Source organism: Ipomoea triloba, chromosome 15 (genome assembly GCF_003576645.1).
Source record: "Ipomoea triloba cultivar NCNSP0323 chromosome 15, ASM357664v1".
Taxonomy (NCBI): domain Eukaryota; kingdom Viridiplantae; phylum Streptophyta; class Magnoliopsida; order Solanales; family Convolvulaceae; genus Ipomoea; species Ipomoea triloba.
The window spans coordinates 2086454-2107481 of record NC_044930.1 but is presented as its reverse complement, the minus strand read 5'-3'; the positions used below and the strand labels follow the sequence as shown (position 1 = coordinate 2107481).

At 37.7% G+C, this 21028-nt stretch overlaps 5 protein-coding genes across 5 annotated transcripts; all 5 read left to right on the top strand.

The window, feature by feature from the left end:
• The first annotated feature begins 319 nt into the window (after window positions 1-319).
• Window positions 320-2541, top strand: LOC116006339 (ras-related protein RABA4d). Its single transcript, XM_031246673.1, has 2 exons — window positions 320-1046; window positions 1980-2541. Exons 1-2 carry the CDS (start codon window positions 817-819, stop codon window positions 2419-2421), a joined length of 672 nt encoding a protein of 223 aa, XP_031102533.1. The 5' UTR covers window positions 320-816; the 3' UTR covers window positions 2422-2541.
• A 433-nt stretch (window positions 2542-2974) lies between these two features.
• Window positions 2975-4706, top strand: LOC116006781 (cytochrome P450 93A3-like). Its single transcript, XM_031247270.1, has 2 exons — window positions 2975-3874; window positions 3974-4706. The coding sequence occupies exons 1-2, from the start codon at window positions 2975-2977 to the stop codon at window positions 4622-4624; spliced, it is 1551 nt and encodes a 516-aa protein (XP_031103130.1). The 3' UTR covers window positions 4625-4706.
• Window positions 4707-6458: 1752 nt separating this feature from the next.
• Window positions 6459-9036, top strand: LOC116006396 (cytochrome P450 93A2-like). Its single transcript, XM_031246748.1, has 3 exons — window positions 6459-7113; window positions 7290-7664; window positions 8285-9036. The coding sequence occupies exons 1-3, from the start codon at window positions 6580-6582 to the stop codon at window positions 8894-8896; spliced, it is 1521 nt and encodes a 506-aa protein (XP_031102608.1). The 5' UTR covers window positions 6459-6579; the 3' UTR covers window positions 8897-9036.
• Window positions 9037-9732: 696 nt separating this feature from the next.
• Window positions 9733-13305, top strand: LOC116006438 (protein ABHD18). Its single transcript, XM_031246801.1, has 5 exons — window positions 9733-10639; window positions 11540-11624; window positions 11766-11935; window positions 12069-12343; window positions 12814-13305. The coding sequence occupies exons 1-5, from the start codon at window positions 10216-10218 to the stop codon at window positions 12991-12993; spliced, it is 1134 nt and encodes a 377-aa protein (XP_031102661.1). The 5' UTR covers window positions 9733-10215; the 3' UTR covers window positions 12994-13305.
• Window positions 13306-13867: 562 nt separating this feature from the next.
• LOC116006439 (polygalacturonase inhibitor-like) lies at window positions 13868-15486 on the top strand. The gene is made up of 2 exons (XM_031246802.1): window positions 13868-14438; window positions 14809-15486. The coding sequence occupies exons 1-2, from the start codon at window positions 13949-13951 to the stop codon at window positions 15339-15341; spliced, it is 1023 nt and encodes a 340-aa protein (XP_031102662.1). The 5' UTR covers window positions 13868-13948; the 3' UTR covers window positions 15342-15486.
• Window positions 15487-21028: the final 5542 nt, after the last annotated feature.

Genomic DNA, 21028 nt, shown 5'->3' with positions numbered 1-21028 from the left:
TTATTACGAATTTAGATAATGCAATATTTAGGACCTGGGTAAGAAAAGGCTGGAAAAGATGCATTTTATAAGTGTTGTTCAAAATGATTGTTTTGGTTTTTTAAGACACTTTCTTAAGATTTGTACTCAAATATCGAGAATTTCTATCGCCTTGAGCTTTGGTGAAAGAAGTAAATTGTCTGACGAGCTTTAACAGTATACAGGTTTTATTAAAGTGTGTGTACATTGTTTATATGACAAAGCTAATTTCGTGCCTTCCTTGATAAGAATCGAATATTGCACCGTGTAGTTGCAGCAAAGTAAAACTATTCACTTTTTTTTTTAAGACTATGGAGGAGGGACTTGTAAATAAATACAATTACAATATGTACTCATTAGAAATATTAGGCTGAAACAAAGACAATCTTAACCTCATCAAAAAACGGTTAATTGGTCCCGCACTGACCGTTGGTCCTCTCTAACCTTTCTCTCTCTCCTCAGGAGCAAAAAACATCCTTCAAACAAAGAAAAATCAGCATGCCCAAATTCCCTCTATCCTCATTCTTCACAAACCCTAGCTCTAAATCCATTCAAAACATCATTTGATCCCTTCCCATTTTCCTGTTTTTTTCTGTTTTTTTTCTTTCCCCTTTCACACTCTCGCCATCATTTTCCAATTTCATGAGAAATTGGGATCTGGGTCATCATCAATCGTCGCAGATTGTGGTTCCCTTTTTCCTCAATCAGATGTTGAAATCCAAATCTTGGAAGGGCGTGGGTTGAGGAAAAAGAAGGTGGATTTAATCATCATTCTTCAGATTAGGGGATTTCGCGATAATGACGAATTTGTATGGAGCAGATTTTAACAAGCAGATAGATTATGTGTTCAAGGTTGTGTTGATTGGGGATTCAGCAGTGGGAAAATCTCAGCTCCTGGCTAGGTTTGCAAGAAATGAGTTCAGTTTGGATTCAAAAGCCACCATTGGGGTTGAATTCCAGACTAAAACTCTCATCATTGATCAGAAAACAGTCAAGGCACAGATTTGGGACACTGCTGGCCAAGAAAGGTAGTTTGCCCTTATTGTGTTCTTATTTCCAGGATTTCATATTTCTTGTCATTTGCATCATCCCCTTGTTGGCAATGTCAATGTTAAGGTTGTCTTTATGGCTGTCTGAACTTAGTTGATACATCATAGGACAGAAAGTGTCTTGGAATTGGCTGTTTCTTGTGCAGTGTCTGTTTAATGACTCAAAAATCTGTGAGTGAACTCTTCATTTTACATGGTTGCCTTCTTTTAGTATGTTTTGCGTACCCTGCCAAGTTGGTCAACTGCTGACTTAGTAACCATAAGGTTACAAGTTTGACTCCCAACGGGAGCTACCTATTGGCTCCTTTCTTGGTTTGAGCCGGGCAGCTATAGGCAATCTAGGTTGGTTTACCTCTTCGTGGTGGCCCTTTGCCAGCTAGGGTCCTTGGGTAGTAGTTGTGGGTTTCACTCGTCATCCAAAAGGGCTTTCTTGGTTTGAGTCAGACAGCTATGGGCAATCTAGGTTTTTTTACGGTTTACCTCTTTGTAGTGGTTCTTTGCCAGCTAGGGTCCTCAGGTAGTAGTTGCGGGTTTCACTTGCATCCAAAAGGGCTTTATTGGTTTGAGCCGGACAACTATAGGCAATCTAGGTTGGTTTACCTCTTTGTGGTGGTCCTTTGCCAGTTAGGGTCTTCAGGAGTTCAAGTAGTGGTTGTGGGTTTCACTCGTCATCCAAAAGTAAAAAAAGAACAACTTTCAGTTTCTTGAAACATACTCTAAAAATGAATCCTAACTAGGCCAGAATGATTGTTCATCAGTGTTATCAGTTACCATTTCTGAACTAAAGTTGTCTGCAGTGTTCCAATCTGTCTTAGCTCAGTGCTGATTCTACTGAACCTTTCTTTGCATTAGGCAAATTGAACAACAAAACTATTTTGGTGATGTCTGATGATATCTTTATATTTGTCTCAGGTATAGAGCAGTAACGAGTGCATACTACAGAGGGGCAGTAGGGGCGATGCTGGTATACGACATGACAAAGCGCCAGTCGTTCGACCACATGGCGAGGTGGTTGGAAGAGCTTCGGAGCCACGCGGACAAGAACATCGTCATAATGCTCATAGGGAACAAGTGTGACCTCGGGAGCCTACGCGCAGTGCCTGTCGAGGACGCCCAGGAGTTTGCAGAAAGGGAAAATCTGTTCTTCATGGAAACGTCGGCCCTAGAAGCCACCAACGTGGAGACCGCATTCATGAACATCCTCACCGAAATATACAGGATCATAAGCAAGAAAACATTGAGTGCAGATGGTGATCTTGGCAGGCAGGGGACTCTGAAGGGTACTAGGATCATTGTTGCAGATCAAGACTCGAATTCTGCTGCGAAAGCGGGCGGGGGTTGTTGTGGTGGCTGATGATCATCATCCCTTTGGAACACAAAGACTCTTTTGCATTATAGGAAGAAGTTAAGGTTTTTGTTAGTAAAGAATGTTACTTACTCCCAACAGAACATGATTTTGTAAAACAGATCAAAATAGAGAATGTTGTAAGTTGATATGTGATCTAGTTTGTATGTAAAACAAATTCATTGAAAGTGCTCAGATGGCATGAATAAACCATAAACTCTAATTTCATGTCTCATGTTATAGCATACATATTGCATAATAATATTGTTCAAATCATTAACAAATTAACCAGATACTGTATTGTAACAGAGTCAATAGTACTCGAAAAAAAAAAAACAAATTAACCAGGGAATGTTAACCCTGGCTAAAGTAACTATATCATGCAGATAAAAACAAGGATAGAACCATAGGCCACTAGCAAAATGCAGGTAAAAACAAAAATAGTCAAAAAAGATTGATGCCATAAAAACACTATTGATGAATTAACTACTAAGTAGAATTTACTCACACTTGTGTATATAAAAACACAGAGAGGGTTAAGTTTTGGCACATCAAAACAGCCATGGATGGTCTCCTCTATCGCTTACTCTTCTTCATCGCCTTACCCTTCACCTTTATCGCTCTCTCCTTCATCACCAAACACAAAAAAACCGCAAACGCCCATCTTCCTCCAAGCCCACCGGCATTACCAATAATTGGGCATCTCCATTTGCTCAGTTTCTTATGGCACCAATCCTTTCAGAAACTAGCCCTCCAATACGGGCCGTTTATCTGGCTTAAAACCGGGGGGTCATCGTCCTACATCGTGTCTAATGGCGCCATAGCCAAACAAGTCTTCAAACACCATGACATCAGCTTTGCAGCCAGGCCTGAATTTGGATCCTCAGAGCATCAGATATACAAAGACACCTTGTTTTCCACTCTGGACTACAGTAAATACTGGATTTTCTTGAAGAAAATCTGCATGGTGGAGATTCTGTCGCCCCAGCAGATCAATAAGTTTGCTGATGTGAGACAGGAAGAAATGATGAAGCTGCTGGATTGTTTCCTGGATTGTGCAGAAAAGGGGGAGTCTTGTGATGTGGGGATTCGGTTCATGGCGATGACGAATAATCTGGTTTGCAGGCTGATGATGAGCACTAGGTGTTGTACCAATGAGAATGAGAGTTCAGAGATAAGAGAGATTGCAAAGGGGATAACATTGCTTTCTGGACAGGTGAGTGCAGGTGAGATCTTTGGCCCTTTGAAGAAATATGATCTGCTTGGGGCTGGGAAGAAGATCAAGGCATTGCTGCTGAGATTTGATAGGTTTATGGATGGGATTATAGTGCAGCACGAGAACGAAATGCGGGATGGGAAGAAAGAAAAAAAGAAGGACATGATGGATATTCTGCTGGAAATTGCAGATGATCCTAATGCAGAAATGAAGCTAACTAGAAATGGCATCAAAGGCCTTTTCTTGGTATGACTTCTGTTTCTGCAATTCTGTATCTTTAGTTCTTTACACTGGGTATTTTACCATTTCTAATTCAAATTCTTGAAATTTGGTGCCAAAAAACAGGATCTTTTCTTGGGAGGAACCGATACGACAAGTGTGGCACTGCAATGGGCACTTGCAGAGCTTCTGAACCATCCAAGAGCACTAAAGAAGCTGCAAGAAGAGATAGACCGGGTTGTGGGGATAAACAGACTAGTCGAGGATTCAGACATCCCGAACCTTCCATATCTCCAAGCCGTCGTCAAAGAAACACTGCGATTGCATCCATCGCTCCCACTGGTTTTCAGAAAGTGCAGGGAGGATTGCATCATAAATGGCTACAAAATCCCCAAGAACTCGAGGCTTGTGGTGAATCTTTATGCAGTCAACAGGAACCCCGAGGCCTGGGAGAACGCTGCAGAGTTTGTGCCCGAGAGATACCTGGCGAACGCAACCGAGGAGAATCTGTTGATTCAGCCCGAAGAGCTGGAGGGTCTGCAGGGCCAAACTTTCAATTATGTGCCATTTGGAGGTGGGAGGAGGGGCTGCCCTGGTGCTGCTCTTGCAGCAGCTGTGTTGCATAGGACCCTCGGGGCGACAGTGCAGTGCTTCGATTGGAAGATCAAAGGTGCAGAAAGAGTTAACATGGAAGAAGGGGTGGGATTTTCTGCTGCCATGCTTCATCCCCTCATCTGTTATCCTGTCACGCGTGCTAATCCACTGAAAATCGCATAGGAAAGTGACATGCGGGCGTTTATTTCAATTCTCCGGTTTTGCTTTCCCCCCGTTTTTCATTTCTCCAGTTAGTAAACGCTAAGTTTCCATCATGATTTATGATATGCCAAGATGCTCAATGCAAATTAGACTCATTTGCTATGGTTCTAGCTATCTGTTCCATATGTATACTTGTGAAAAAAATAATGAAGTTGAAGTTGTTTCTCCTATGTTTGATGTACATATCAATCTGCTATTAGTTCTAGCTGTCTTCTATGTAGTTTAGGATATGTTGTGTATGTCTTATATGTTATTGAAAGATAACAGGTGTTTGAGCGTACTGACTGAAAAGCATCTCAACGAACCACGTAAAAAAATAGCTAGGGTCTGTGATAGAACAAATTAGTTCCTGTATTTTGAGTGTAGAGTAGTATGTATAGAAATTGTATGAAGATATAGGAAAATGAGAGGAAAATATGGGAAATTGGCTTCAAAGAGCCTTTATTATTCATTGTTATTATTGAATAATCTAATAAGAGTTGAGAGGAATTGTGTAAGTGTATAGAGAGGGAGTCCAGTCCAAAAGCCTCTTTATCAAAGGGTCAAGTGCCTTTATATAGGCCTAAATGCTGACCTATTGACTTTGACCTGAACCGTTTGATCCCGACCCGACTACGAAACGTATAGGGAGGTCAAAACCGACGAATATTTCCTATAAGTCTAACTGGTGGGCTGATTGCGTGATTCGTGGTTTACCTTTGCAGTGACTCTAAGGGTGTAGATATAGACTCTCTGTCGAATCACGTAAAACTTTTCTTCATTGTCGCTTTTTATTCTTGATCTCTTACATCCCATTTTTCTCAACAGATGAGAAGTTGAGGGTGACAGAAAGAAAACAGATAGCAAAATCATTGGTTAAATAGGATCTTAGTCTTCCATAGACAGTAACAGAAACTACAAACAAGAATGCCATCTTAATCTTACATAGAAATAACAGATGCTACAAACAGCAAAATCATTGTTAAACATTAGCATCTTCATCTTGCATACAGAATGAAAGATACTGCAAACAGTGATGTAAATAAAAAAATAACAGATACTGCAAATGGCTAAACAATAACATCTTAATCTTACATAGAAAACAACAGATGTTACAAACAAGGATGCCATCGTTCAGCCCCGAAAGAGGTGGCCAAGTGGGTAGGGCATGATTCTCGTACTTGAACATCACGAGTTCGATCATGCATAAGGAGGTGTTTTTCTAATACGGTTTACCTCTCCTGTGTGGTTTGCAGATTACTATACAGGAGCAGGTTTACCCTAAGCGCAAACTCTAGGATAATAACTGCAAGTTTTCCTCGTCACCAAAAAAAGTAGCATCATAGTATGCTAGAAAAAAATAGTTAAAAATGACATTTAAAGTGATCGTTTTGAGGCAATATTTTCAGTTGGACTCATCTCCGATTTGGATCAGCTCAAAGTCGATTTGGATTCTGCAAAGGAATATGATTAGATTCCTATTCCCATATATGACTTCAAATTTGGATTCTGCAAAGGAATATGATTAGATTCCTATTCCCATATATGACTTCAAATTTTATGCCACTCTTTTGTCCCTTTCCCATCTGTCTTATTCTTTAAATAATTATTTAGAAATTTCTGTTTTAATTTGACCTGGTTCCATAGCATGTCACAACATACATGACATTGCAGGGAATGGATTTGAAGCAGACATTAAACCACAGAAGACAGAAACCTTAAGACTAATAAGAAAACATCATCAAAACTTATCTGTTTGCCATTACATACATAAACTATAGAAATCGAAGTTGTCTTCATTTGATACTGAGTCAGTGCCTGCACCTACTAAAACCACATCAGAGAGGTCCTTTGAAATCAAACAGACAGAAAAATCAAACAATTTTATGGTTAAATAGGCCCAAGCATAGGCTGCAGAACCAAGATCAAAGACAGACATGACAGAATTTCAAGAATTTATCTTTCCTCTCCTTTCTTGCCTAATTCTCACCATCTTACTCGGAGTTCTATTCAGAAAAAGAACCAATTCTCGTCTTCCTCCAAGCCCGCTAGCCTTCCCAATCATCGGCCATCTCCATCTCCTGGCCCCGATACCTCACCAAGCACTTTACAACCTCTCTAACAGGTACGGACCCTTGATGCAAATATGGCTTGGCTCTGTGCCTTGTGTGGTGGCTTCGTCGCCTGAAATGGCCAAAGAGTTCCTAAAGACTCACGAGTATTCCTTCTCCGATCGCCCCACATCAGCTGCTGTGGATTACTTAACATATGGCTCACAGGACTTCTCGTTTGCTCCCTACGGGCCCTACTGGAAGTTCATGAAAAAGCTCTGCATGTCTGAGCTTCTAGGCGGCCGAACACTAGACCTTCTGCTTCCTGTCAGGCGCGACGAGATAAGGCGCTTTATGGCACTGCTCTCACACAAGGCTAAAGCTGGAGAACAAGTTGATGTCGGAGCTGAGCTCCTAAGGGTAATGTTATGGAATATATATTTAATATATGGAATCTCTATAAATTAGGCAGTCTTATAGAAACTTGTTTCCTATTCGTAGTCTTCTAGCACTTATTTATAGGGCTTTGTATTCTGTTTTCTATATGACAGTACAAGATATCATATTCAGAAATCCTCTCTTTACTTTCATATCAGGTAACGAACAATGTAATATCAAGAATGCTTATGAGTGTAAGGTGCTGTGAGGATGAAGATGAAGCTGGGAGTGTAAGAATGCTGGTCAAAGAAACTGCAGAACTGACAGGGAAGTTTAACCTCTCAGATTTCATTTGGTTTTGTAAAAATCTGGACTTGCAGGGGCTCAGGAAGAGACTTAAGGACGTGCACGAGAGATTCGATGGAATGATGGAAAAGATCATACATGATCATATAGAGGCTAAAAGGAGAAGGCAACAAAACAATTCTGGAGATGAAGCAGTCAGGGATCTGCTTGACATCTTACTGGATATAGCAGAAGATGAAAGCTCAGAGATGCAATTAACCAGAGAAAACATCAAGGCTTTTGCTCTGGTAAATGCTAACTACTTGGAAGTTTTCCCAAATTTCAATAATTTAAGGTTCTTGTTGCTTCTATGTCTTGATATAAGGTATGGGTTAGACTAGCTAATTGACTGAATTCAGTCTTTTAGCATTATAGCTCAGTTGAGGGACATCAGAGCTTGTCAGGCACTGGCTCAGTTTTAGATTATAAGAGATAAACATGATGTCTTTCTCAATTCTGTTTGAAGCAATTAAGATATATTGTCAGGTCGGTCCGCTCCACCACGGGCCTAATTTCTGACAGGCTTTTTCGAGACGGCTCGCGGCAGGTCCCCATGCGGGTTGGTGGGCCCCGCGGATTTTTTTTAAAATTATATATATATATATATATATATATATATATAACACAGTACACAGTATATATATATATTTAATAAGATTTAGCCCGCAACTCGCGCAGGCCACGGGTCTTAGCGGGCCAGACCCGTCGCGGACTAATTTTCTGTAGTTTTAAGTTTTAACCTGCCTCACCGTGGGAACAGGTGTGGGCCAGCTTGCGGGTTTCGGCCCGCTTCTACACTAATCCAACACTTTCATAGATGGCATAAAAAACTTATGAACAAACCTTGTTCTTGACATCTGAATTGCAGGACATCTTTGCAGCAGGAACTGATACATCAGCCATTACAGTAGAGTGGGCACTTGCAGAGCTAATAAACCATCCAGAAACCATGGAGAAAGCATCACAAGAACTAGATTCTATGATTGGAAACAACAGACTAGTAGAAGAATCAGACATTTCAAATCTCCCATATCTCCAGGCCATTGTGAAAGAAACACTCAGGCTTCACCCCACGGGGCCAATGATAGTGAGGGAATCAACCGAGGACTGTGTCGTCGGAGGCTACAATATACCTGCAAAGACGAGGCTCTTCGTCAACGTCTGGGGCATCAATAGAGACCCGAGGCACTGGGAAAATCCACTCGAGTTTCAACCGGAGAGGTTTCTGAGTGGAGAATTTGATGTTAGAGGGCAGCATTATGAGTTCCTGCCATTTGGAAGTGGGAGGAGAGGCTGCCCTGGAACATCATTAGCTATGCAAGTAGTTCAAACCAGCTTGGCTGCCATGATTCAGTGCTTTAAATGGAAAGTTAATGAAGGTAGTGTGGACATGGAAGAGGGGCCTGGCTTAACTCTCCCTAGAGCTCACCCTTTAGTCTGTCTCCCAGTGACTAGGATCAACCCACTTCCATCAATGTAAAAGATTCTGGTTCAACACAAACAAGACAGATAAAAAACAAAAACTAGAGAGTTTTCAGTTCATAGTTTCAGATTTCATTGTTTTAGTATTGTTGAAGTTTCAATGTTTGAAACAAAGAATAGTTGCACCACTTCATAAAAGATTCATAACTAAGGTGATATAGTCTTCATTCTTAAAAGTTGCAGCTGCACATCCTAGGCTGCATCGTTCTCTAGAGATGTCAAGCTTAGCCTGAAATTTATTGGATCACTCAATATAAAAATTTTAGATTAAAGTTGAAATATTTAAACTCATAAAAAATTAAATTGATAAGTTCAATGACCCAAACGGACTAGTCCAACCAAATTCCTCATATAATCAAAATTAATATACAAATCTTGTAGAGATTCAAACTTAAAACGTCAACAATTTAACTAACTTATGGGAGATTATAGTCTAATGACACCAAGTTGCTTTCTTATATAAAAGACTGTGGATTCAAGTCTCAATAAAGACGATATTGACTGTGTGCTTCAATAGGTTGAGAAAATAATTATAAACAGATATTACATTACTAACTTAGTAAGGAGTAACTTAGTTGGAGTTAGGATTGCTCACATCCTTATCCGTATCCTTTGTTTTTTGGACGTTTCACGCAACAAAATCATTAGTCCTTGTCAAATTCGTCAAGAAAACCATGTATAATGCTCAGCTGGCAAATAATCCCTAGCCATCATGTCATCATCGACATTAAAATAAGATTGGATTTATTTATTTATTTTGTGAAAACGCTACAAATTTATATATTAAATACTTTTAGTGGGAATATATATCTTTTTTGGATAAACTATATACGGAGTAATAGGAAGATTAGGAACCCAATAATCTACGGATTACTATTCAGTCTTCCACACCGGTATCCTCTCTGCCCACTGTTTTTCTCCGCAGATCAGAAAGCTATTATCTCCTTCTTTCTTCTTCCCGCATATTTCTCGAAATTTTCTTTAGCTTTCAATTCCTTGTTTCCCAATCCAACACAGTTTCAATGTATATACCCATAGATTCACAAACCCTTTTGCTTTCCATCATTGTTTATTTATACTAAATCATCCTTTGGGAACCGCGGATTCGCGCATCTAGTTGTGGGCTATCCTTTGAGCCTTGTATAGCCTAGATCTAACTTCTACTAATGCTTAATTGAAATTGACGGGTGAAAAGAATTGCCTGGAATTGTGGTGTTTGTGTGAAGGTGTAAAAAAAAAAATCGAATCTTTGGGTTTTATTTCAGGTTTTCTAATCTGGGTATCTTTGGAATTGGTGTGAATTGATAGGGAGAATCAATGTCTGTGAGGTTTTTAGGGTGGTTGGATCAAATGGTTGGTATGAAGGCGGTTAGTGTGAATGTTGGGATGCTCCATTATGTGTTGGATCATGTGTATGGAGCAGTTGTGCACAGAACAAATATTAGCCCTCCCTTCTTTTCCAGAGGGTGGGGTGGCTCAAAGCTTGAGCTTCTAGAAAGAATGATAAAGCAGCTCTTCCCTGATGTGGAAGGCCAGAATTGGCCCCCCACATTGATGCAGCCCAGTTGGAAAACAGTTTGGGAGTCCAAGTCTGCTTGTCTGAGAGAAGGGATGTTTAAGACTCCTTGTGATGAGCAGCTTCTTAGTGCCTTGCCTCAGGAGAGCCATACTGGCAGGGTTGCCTTTCTTGTGCCCAAATGTGTGCCTCCAGATAGAATGTCCTGTGTGGTGCATCTAGCAGGTAGCATAGTTGAATTACTTTTATGGCTTCTTTATTTCATGTTGAATTTGGTTAATTGACTTAATTCTCAATTTGTTTATTTAGTAGAATTGTAAAAATTTCCTGTTCTCTGATTTGCTGTTTTTAAAGAACAGCATAATGGTATTGAGATGTCTTTCTAGCCTATTAGGGTTGAATTGTCATCACTAGTAGCAGTTTGTATTTTACTACTTTTATGTCATATTAATTATCCTATCCCAAATTAAGCATAACGATCCCAACCGTGACACTAGAGTATTTGTAGTGTGATTAGTGTCTGACCTGGTTTGAGAACTGAAGTTTGAAAGCAGGCCATAAGTTGTAAAGCTTGTAGTTCGTAACTTAGTTGCTTGGCAGTTGATTCGGTAATGAGAAGCAAGAAACTAAAAGAAAATTTCATTTTGTACAACATATATTTCTGTTTAGATATGAAGGTTGAATTCTTTTGTGGTGGTCTATTGTTGGTTGTTTACTTATAGATAGGATAAGATGCACTTGATTCACTGACTTCTCATGGATACGTGATAGGTGCATCCATAAAAAAGAAAGAAAAACTCTCAATTTGTTTTAATATTTTATAGCTCTGAACATCAGAAGCACACATTGGTGAATTCTTTAAATAGTGGTGTGCTAAAAACAAAATCTTTATGAGCCTTTTTTCTTTCCTTTTCCTTGCACATTCCAATTCACAAAAACTACCTTGACTATTCCCTAGTAAGTGAAACACTCGTCTCTTTATGCCTTGTAAGAATGATATAAACAATGTGTTAATGGTTTAGTTTTTGGGCTTCATGTTCTTCTTTACTTTTCCCTTATTTTCAGTCAACATGCAGGTTAAATGATTCAAAAAGAATTCTTGAATTGTTGGATTTGCTTTTATAGGTACAGGAGATCATACATTTGAGCGAAGATTACGCCTAGGTGGACCGTTACTGAAAGAGAATATTGCAACAATGGTCCTTGAGAGGTAACGGGCTAACTCTGCAAACAAATAGTATCTTCAAGAAATAATGCCCAAGTTTTTAATGATTTCCTGATCAATTTATCAGAAGAAGGGAAGGAAGATTAAGTGACATCTGACCTATGTATAAACGTGATGTTTGTGCAGCCCTTTCTATGGGAAAAGACGCCCATTGCTGCAGCGTGGTGCGAAACTTTTGTGCGTGAGTGATCTGCTGTTGCTAGGAAGAGTCACTATAGAAGAGGCCCGTAGTCTGTTGCATTGGCTAGACTACGAGGCTGGATTTGGAAAAATGGGCGTCTGCGGTCTTAGTATGGGTAAGGCAAACACGTACCTATTCTTTTGTTGTGATGACTATGTAATTAGTGTGGCAGATTATCTAGAAACATGTTGAATAAAACTGGAAAACGATTATCTTTTCAAAGTATGTTTATCTTCTATTGTCTCTAGGTGGAGTACATGCAGCTATGGTCGGATCCTTGCACCCTAAACCTATTGCTATATTCCCCTTTCTCTCTCCACATTCAGCCGTAGTGGCATTTTGCGAAGGGATATTAAAGTATGGCACAGCCTGGGAAGCACTCAGACAAGATCTTGGTGTGCAGGATAATGCCACGACACTTGAGGAAGTTAGAGAACGGATGCGGAATGTGTTGTCTCTAACAGATGTCACACGGTTTCCAATCCCCAAGAATCCAAGCTCTGCTATATTCGTTGCAGCTACAGTAAGTTCTCGATCCTCGGATGTGTCTGCATTTGTTTCTTGTGGAGAGTTAAATTTGAGATGACAATGTGGGTTGGATACTTGGATCCACATGTTACCGTACTTGGGCATTGTGGACCCTGGTCCAAAATGACATTCAGATTATGTATCTACAGTTAATATGGCATTGTAGACCCTGGTCTAAAATGACATTCAGATTATGTATCTACAATTAACATATTATGTATCTCCATTATGTTCTTATTACAATTAATATAATATGTTAACTGCAGGCACATAATTCGAATGTCATTTTAGACCCGGACCACATTTATGTGCCCATGTGGGCCTAGGCTAGCATTGCCGACTTCAAAATCACCGAGTCAAAGACATTTACACCATCTAAATGACTCGAATGCAGCCTTCTGCTAGCCCCTTCGAGGTTTTATCTTACGAGAATTTAACCAATTTGAATCTTCTGTTTCGATACAGGACGATGGATATATCCCAAGACACTCCGTGTTGGAACTTCAAAAGGCCTGGCCTGGCTCGGAAGTGAGATGGGTTACCGGAGGGCACGTCTCGTCCTTCTTGCTCCATAATGGTGAGTTCCGCAGGGCAATTGTGGACGGGCTTAACCGGTTACCATGGAAAGAATCTTCTCCCGTCTGACCATAACAAACTCGGTAAGAAGACACGTTTTTCATGTAATGACTAGTTAACCCTTGTCTGTATACTGGATCACGGCTGCTGATACCTGAAACCACTTTATAGATCAGTTGGAGATGTTGATACAAGAACTGTCAATTAACTTTTATACCCATGTTTTCATGAAGATATCTGATTGATCCATAACAGTGATTTGAATAATTATTCTTGTGTTGAACAAATGTAAATTTCAGTGTAATTGTCAAATCTGAAATGTGTATATGATATGCCTTGTGGCATGGGATCTTGGCTGTCAAGGCTATCTTTTGTGGGGCATTTTGGTTTGGGGTTTTGGGGAATGGAAAAGAACAAGACAAATTAAAGGGAATAAATCGTTGCCTTCCTTTTTCCTCATTTGCGCAGCCCTATCATCACCATGGTAGTGTTAGCAGCCCCCATCATCATCATCACCATTTGTTATTGGCCGACTATCATTACTCCAAGCATATTATATATATATATTTTTTACAGGAAAGCGCAAAAGTTTGTCTTTTAGCTCTAGTCGATAAAGGATTTTAAGAAGATTAATCAATTTAGATTATACATAGTTAATTGATTCAAATTAAAAAGGTCAATATATAACTCTCACCAGGAGTCAAATAAGGTTACATGTTTAATTCTGTTACAATGTAGTATTTGTTCATATCTCAATACTGCTATTGAAGTTTGTACTCATGACTTATGCTATTACTGAGACTCAAACTCATGATTTTTTATATGAGAGACTCACTTAGTATTACTAGACTAGTTCAGTTTGAAATGATGCTTTAAAAAAGAAGAAATCTTGCGTTTTCCATGTGCATGTTACTGTGGAAAATTCTCCATACTATGACTACTTTTTTAGGCTATAAATACTAACAAATTTTCCATTTAGTATCCACACACAAAAGTTATTGCTTGCAAACACTGTACTGTGATAATGAACATCATCCCCTCTTGTCTCCCTATCCTTCCTCTCTCTCTCATCCTCTTTCTCTCTCTACTGTCCCTTTTCCCCGCCGCCGCCGCCGGCGAGCGTTGCAACCCCTACGACAAGAAAGTTCTCCTGAAAATCAAGAGCGATCTAGGCAATCCCTACCATTTTGCCTCGTGGGACCCCAAAACAGATTGCTGTGAATGGTACGTGGTGGAATGCGATGAAATCACTAACCGGATTATAACCCTAAATGTCATCACCGCGGATTTCGCCGGCCAAATTCCGGCGTCCGTCGGGGACCTTACGTATCTCAAGACGTTGATATTCCACAAGGTCGCGAAACTCACCGGGAACATTCCGGCTTCCGTCACCAAGCTCACCCACCTCACGTTCCTGGAGGTTAGCTGGACCAACGTCTCCGGCGCCGTTCCGGCGTTCCTCGGTCAGATGAAGAACCTCACTTACCTCAACCTGTCTTTCAACAATTTTAGCGGTATGTATACATTAGTTTTTTTTTGTTTTTTAGTACCACTGACTCACTCTGTTACTTTGTAGTATTGTGTTAAATCGTGTGTCACACCACAAGATTTTTGACAACATTAATTAATTGTAGAAAAGTGTTTTGATAAATTACTTGTTAGATAATAACTGATTACATATAAAATGACTTTTTCAAAAAATTGATCCAAAAAAATGTTTTGAACAGGAATTTTAGTATTTTAAAACAATAAGTTGTTACGAGAAACTAATTAATTAAACATTCATATTAATTATTTAACCAAATCAAACAGCTAATAATGATAATATCATTTCCTCTGTCTTTTTTAATTGTTATTGATTTATGTTCTTGTTAATCTCAACAGGTTCTATCCCGGAGTCTCTAGGTGAGCTCAAAAAACTGGAGGCCTTACACTTAGACAGGAACAAACTCACCGGAACCATCCCGGAATCTTTCGGGAAATTCCCCACGGCGCCGGATCTTTACCTCTCCCACAACCAACTCACCGGCAAATTGCCTGCATCCTTCGCCAAACTTGATTTCGTGAGGATAGACTTATCCCGGAACAAGCTAGAAGGCGACGCATCCATCTTATTCGGGAAAAAAAAGACCGCCCAAATTATCGACCTTTCGAGAAACGCGTTCCAGTTCGACTTCTCGAAGGTGAAGGGGTTTTCCAAGAGCTTAATCTGGCTGGATCTGAACCATAACAAGATCGCCGGATCCCTGCCGGCGGCGCTGACGAAGATAGAGAATTTGCAGCAGTTCAATGTGAGCTATAACAGACTTTGCGGCGAGATCCCGCAAGGTGGGACCGGGAGGCTTCAGGATAGGTTTGATAAATACGCCTACCTTCATAACAAGTGCTTGTGCGGTCCGCCATTGCCGGCGTGTTAGTGTCGATCGGCAAGTCTTTGATTTTCCGGTTTGCTGCAGAATAAGCTAAGCGGGCATTAATATCTATGTAATAATGGTAGCCATTTGAGCAAGAATTGCAAGTTTAATTTGAATTGGTTTGGTATGTTTTTTTGCACTTTATAAATTATTTGCCTACTTATATCGCATTACTAAAAGAGACTCGAGTGAGTGTGACGACCGAGAAGGCGCTTCGCATGCTGCTTGTCTGTTCGGGTAGAGTTCACGTTCCCGATTTGAAAGGTCAGGAAACACAGTATTGAAGTCCTATATAACTAGTAATTTTTATATGCGCTCTATGTATCATCATCACCTGCACACTATACATGAGAATAAATAGATCAAAATTTAGACACCGTGAAAACTTTGAACCGTACAAATTGAAAATCATCATATTCTACTTATTTACTCTGTCACTCATATCTTTTAAAGCCAAGTTACCCCTTTAATTATTAAAGAGTTAATACCACAAATGGTCCTCAAACTATTGGGGTAGTACTTCTTTTAGTCATCGACTTTCAATTCGACCACAAATGGTCATCTGACTTTTATTTTTGACCACAAATAGTCTTCTGTTAAAATTTCTGTTAAATAGGTGTTAAATCTAGGGGTAATATCGTCAAATTGATTAATATTATTATGATTACTTCTTTTTGATAATTATATGACAACATAATTAATTTCAAACATTAATAAACATTAAGTTAATAAATATAAAAACAAAATGGACGTGACAAATTACATAAATGAACATATTAAATAAAAATCCATGATTAATGTCCGCAATTTGTAATTGATTAATTATATTAATTCAACGGTGACGGCCTTCAGTTATGTCCCAAACAAAATGTTTGATCGATTAATGAAGAGTGAAAACTATTAATATCGGCCATGTATGAACAACCATGAAAATAATGGAAGCAAGGTTTTTGAAAAAAAAAAATTCCATTTTAATCTGTTGGTTAAATTAAAACAGATAGCTCTAATATTAAATCTTCATTTTGTACGCATAATTATGAGATATAAGGTGCATTATTTTTTATTTAGGAGTATTTATATTTGTTAATTGTTTCAATTATGCTTGTTGGTGAAAAATTCTAAACATTTTTGTTTTATGACCATTATATATATCAATTTGACGATAATACCCCTAGATTTAACACCTATTTAGCAGAAATTTTAATGGAGGACTATTTGTGGTCAAAAATGAAAGTCAGGGGACCATTTGTGGTCGAATTGAAAGTCAAGGACTAAACGGAGTACTACTCCAATAGTCAGAGGACCATTTGTGGTATTAACTCATTATTAAACTAAACTTCTAATTTAAGTCTTAGCTTGAACCTTGAATCTTTTGTCATGTTATCATATATTGTATTTAGATATTAGATATTTCTTTCAAGTCAAAGTACATTTATTACTCTATACTTAACAAGAAAAATATCTATTTATGAAGTGTCCAAACTAAAACGTATTATTATCTAACTTTTCGAAGTTTATAAGGTGTGAATAAAGACAAGAAAGCCAGCACATATGGATAAGTATGTTATACGGAGTAATAATATATAGGAGCCATCATTTTCCTCACGTGTCCACTGTTCCCGGCGTGTAAAGCGGCGTGCCGACGCGGCGGCTCCGACGACTATGACAGGCCCACTTTGACGTTGGGGCATCCGAACACGAGACCAGTAAAGCTTTGTCTGTCTTCCATTAACGATTGCACTTGTTACATGTGAATACGGTCAGAGCGGAACAGCGGAGTCAAAAATCAAAGTCAGAGCGAAAATTTAAAGCATTAAATTTTAAATTTGGGATGAATTGCAATATAGGGAATTTCCAAATTACACTGTTTGGTTGGAGGGAATTGCAATTCTACAGAATTGCAATTCCCTCCAAATGATGAATTGCAATTCATGGGGTACCCCCATGAATTGCAATTCGGTGGAGAGGAGGGGCAATTATGTTGGTGTAAAGACAATTTTGCCCCTCCTCCCGTACCCTTTGTCTTTTTTTTTATTTTTTTTAATTTAAAAAAATTATTGTTATTATTATTCTTTTTTAAAGAATTATTATACTTATTATTATTATTATTGTTTTTGAAGGAATTATTATTATTATTATTATTATTATTATTATTATTATTATTATACTTATTATTATTATTTTTATAATTATTATTGAAGGAATTATTATTATTATTTTTTTTGAAGGTAATAATTATTATTATTAATATACTTATTATTATTATTATTATTATTACTACTACTACTACTACTACAACATATACTACAACATAAGGGCATTTTAGTCATTTTGTCGCTTCTTACCTTTCAATTCCCTGTACTCCTATTTCTGCATACCAAACACTGTAATTTCAATTCCTACTTTATTCATTGAATTGCAATTCCACCGAATTACAATTCTTTTCCCCCCTAATTCCACCTCCCAACCAAACGCCCTGTAAAGATTTTTTATAAGGTTATAATTAATATACATGATTGTGTATGCTTTAAAAAGTTTCTATTTTTAGTATATTGCAAATCTATTTTTGATGAAAAAATAAATTTACAATTATTATCTGCAGACTGCAGTATCAGACGTAAATTTCGTCATGTGACTTTAACGGACAAATAACCTCCTAATAGGCACTTTCAATACGAGTTGAACTTGTAACATTGTGGTTATGAAGCCAACAACCTGACAAACTTGTTTGGAGTTGCTCCCATTGCATATTTATTTATAATAATTTTTACTATACTATATATGTTCATTTTTATTTTTTTAATAACTTCATTATATTTTGTCATAAGCTTATTTTCAATTAGTTTATTTTCTAAAAATGAATATAATCAATCTTGTAATGTAGACCATGATCCACAATATAATTTGTCTGAGCAACACCAAAGGATGCTCAAAAACTTACGAGCCTAAACTTGATTTGTCAAAGGTGAGCCAGTCATCAAATCAATTCAAGAATTAAATTCCCAGTTCACACGGACAGCTTAGTTGGTACACTAGAGAAGACGACCAATGTTGGTTGTCTTGGTCACTTTTTTTTCTTAAGCAGTGGTGGTGCTGGTTTACGATGGTTTACGACAGCCATCATCATAATTTTACCAGTAACATACTGGTTATCGGTAAATAAGATTTATTTGCCTTATTTTTATAAGTTAAAGCGTTTAATTAAATATTTTAAAAGTTCAAGAGCCTAATTACTTATACGTGTAAAGTTTAATGTTATATTTTACAATTTTCCCTATAATAAAAGGATAAATTTATTTTTGACGTTGAAGGAGTTCTTTATATATATGCTTTCATTAGATAAATAATTGGGCCCTGGAAATTGTATTGGGCAATTATTTAGCACATACTTTTGGATTGAATAAAGCACATTGCCCCATATCTTATTGATGTTATTCCATGCATCTCCATCCAGTTCACTTCAGCCCAATAATGTTCTCCACTTCGTAGTTGTAAGCATAAATCACTTTCTACATTGTAGTTGTAGTAATGTATGTTGTGACAGTTGTGTATATATATAGGCAAAGTATACGGTGCGGATTTGTATCAGTGACTTGAAAATTTTTTAAAGTTAACAAGAATGAAAATAATGTTAATTTTGTACTTGGTACAAATTCAAAGTCTTAACATTTGTGACCAATAAAACAACAACATAAAATTGTCTAAAATTTCATATTAATTTTTGTTAATCGTCATTACATATGAAATGATTAGAAGGGTATTGTCTTCTCTAAAATTAAAAGATAGGTAAACTATTAAAATTTGTAGCTAATCAATTTGTCAACAGATTTCATAGGTAAAACATGTAAATTCGTAAGTATTTAACTTAAAACTATTTAATTCATAGCAAAATCAATGAACGTTTTTTTAATGTTTTTTTTTTTTGGTAGTGTCGGTTTTTCGAACTTAACAGAGTAAATGACATTCTTGAAATCCAACACTTTATATTATACATTAATTACTTTTGAATAATACATTTGCTTTCAAATTAAAACATAATTTCCGTAGTTAGTAATTAACACTGAACACACATCTTGGTATCATTACATAATCCCATCTAATAGGCAATGATTTCCACGAACTTTCTTATTATTTGTGTACTAGTGTAGCTAGGCTGGTGCACCAAAACAAATCTTGCCATTGACAATCTCTCAATTGTAACAAATTATATCCTAATCTTTCACCCCAAAAAGGTGGTCAAATAGATAGGCATGATTCTCGTACTTGACGGTTACAAGCTCAATTCTTACCAACACTCTCTTGGCCGAATTTGTCGCATTAGGTGTCCTAGCGCAATTTATCCTCCCATATGAAAAAAAAAAGTATATCTTCAATTTTCAATTCAATCATGCATTTCATAATCATAAAATAGTAAATGAAACCTAGGTTGTTTTACCTTCTTGTGATCATTTTTCGACTAAAATCACATGGATGGTGGGGTTTACTCTGTGAAAGAATAGGTCCGCCTTTCCTGTCAGTTCTATTCAACTGTGTTTTTTGTGTTATGTTTTCCTTTACTAGCTGCAGGTTATTGTAACTATTTCTGTCTTAGTCTGTCTCAATGCACACCTCGGATAGTGGTTGCGATTTTAATTTCCTTGTCACTAAAAAAATAAATAAATAAAAGGGGAAACAAAAGTAAACACTCAAGCTAGCATGCGGGTTTTGAACGAAATTGAAGGAGAAAAATAAGGGAGTAGAGGAAGAGTTTGCTGAAATGATTCCCCTTTGAATGCTGCATAATAACAACTACCAACTACTATACACCATCAACAAAATCATGGATAGAACTGCCCTACATGGCTACATTTCATCTCTCTCTCTCTCTCTCTCTCTCTCTCTCTCTCTCTCTATATATATATATATATATATATATATATATATCATCGCATATATAAAATCGTGTTTTTATTGGGGTACAAGTCATAACCAATCATTTTACTCGTTTAAAATATTTGATAATTGTTTGACTTTAATTTGTCTGCTAATTTATTATATGCAACCTAATTCATGTGAAATACCTAATCTCAAGATGATGAATCGAGTTCAATTCCTCGTTATCTTCGTGCAATTTAGACTTGCCGCACGCCCGGACATGACTTGGTTTTGAGGTAATATTTAATTCACAAAAAAAAATGTTTCATTTTATATAACATAATGAATCATATTGATGATGGTGTTGGATTTTATGATGTTTGGGACTTTGGGTTAAGCATATGGCAAAATCTCCAATAAGAGTATACTGTTTCACGGATCCTCATCCATGAGATTTGAGACAAATTCATGTTTTTCATAAGTATTACATTTTCTTTCAGGTAGCTATTACAATTATTCTTATAAGTAACTCTTTAACCCTTGACATTACATTTTGATTTTAAAATATTATATTTTTAATCAAAAGTAGTACATTTTTCAAGTATCACATTTTCTTTAATAAGCCACAATCAATCAATTCATCCGTATTACACTTTCTCATCCATATAAGCAACAACCAATCAATTCATCTGTATCACATTGAAATAAGGAAAGCCAAATTAGTCTTCAAACAAAATCTTTGTTAGGTCATGGGGAGGCTAGGCAAGCACACTTACCCCCCCCCCCCCCCCCCCCCCCCCCCCCCCCCCCCCCCCCCCCCCCCCCCCCCCCCCCCC

Bases quoted from the DNA above. Each gene is read 5' to 3' on its own strand.
- LOC116006396 (XM_031246748.1), top strand. From the start codon at position 6,580: ATGACAGAATTTCAAGAATTTATCTTTCCTCTCCTTTCTTGCCTAATT. The intron at 7,114-7,289 runs GTAATGTTATGG...CTTTCATATCAG, and splicing joins TCGGAGCTGAGCTCCTAAGG to GTAACGAACAATGTAATATC. The intron at 7,665-8,284 runs GTAAATGCTAAC...TCTGAATTGCAG, and splicing joins ACATCAAGGCTTTTGCTCTG to GACATCTTTGCAGCAGGAAC.
- LOC116006438 (XM_031246801.1), top strand. From the start codon at position 10,216: ATGTCTGTGAGGTTTTTAGGGTGGTTGGATCAAATGGTTGGTATGAAG. The intron at 10,640-11,539 runs GTAGCATAGTTG...TTGCTTTTATAG, and splicing joins CTGTGTGGTGCATCTAGCAG to GTACAGGAGATCATACATTT. The intron at 11,625-11,765 runs GTAACGGGCTAA...ATGTTTGTGCAG, and splicing joins GCAACAATGGTCCTTGAGAG to CCCTTTCTATGGGAAAAGAC.
- LOC116006781 (XM_031247270.1), top strand. From the start codon at position 2,975: ATGGATGGTCTCCTCTATCGCTTACTCTTCTTCATCGCCTTACCCTTC. The intron at 3,875-3,973 runs GTATGACTTCTG...GCCAAAAAACAG, and splicing joins GCATCAAAGGCCTTTTCTTG to GATCTTTTCTTGGGAGGAAC.
- LOC116006439 (XM_031246802.1), top strand. From the start codon at position 13,949: ATGAACATCATCCCCTCTTGTCTCCCTATCCTTCCTCTCTCTCTCATC. The intron at 14,439-14,808 runs GTATGTATACAT...TAATCTCAACAG, and splicing joins GTCTTTCAACAATTTTAGCG to GTTCTATCCCGGAGTCTCTA.
- LOC116006339 (XM_031246673.1), top strand. From the start codon at position 817: ATGACGAATTTGTATGGAGCAGATTTTAACAAGCAGATAGATTATGTG. The intron at 1,047-1,979 runs GTAGTTTGCCCT...TATTTGTCTCAG, and splicing joins GACACTGCTGGCCAAGAAAG to GTATAGAGCAGTAACGAGTG.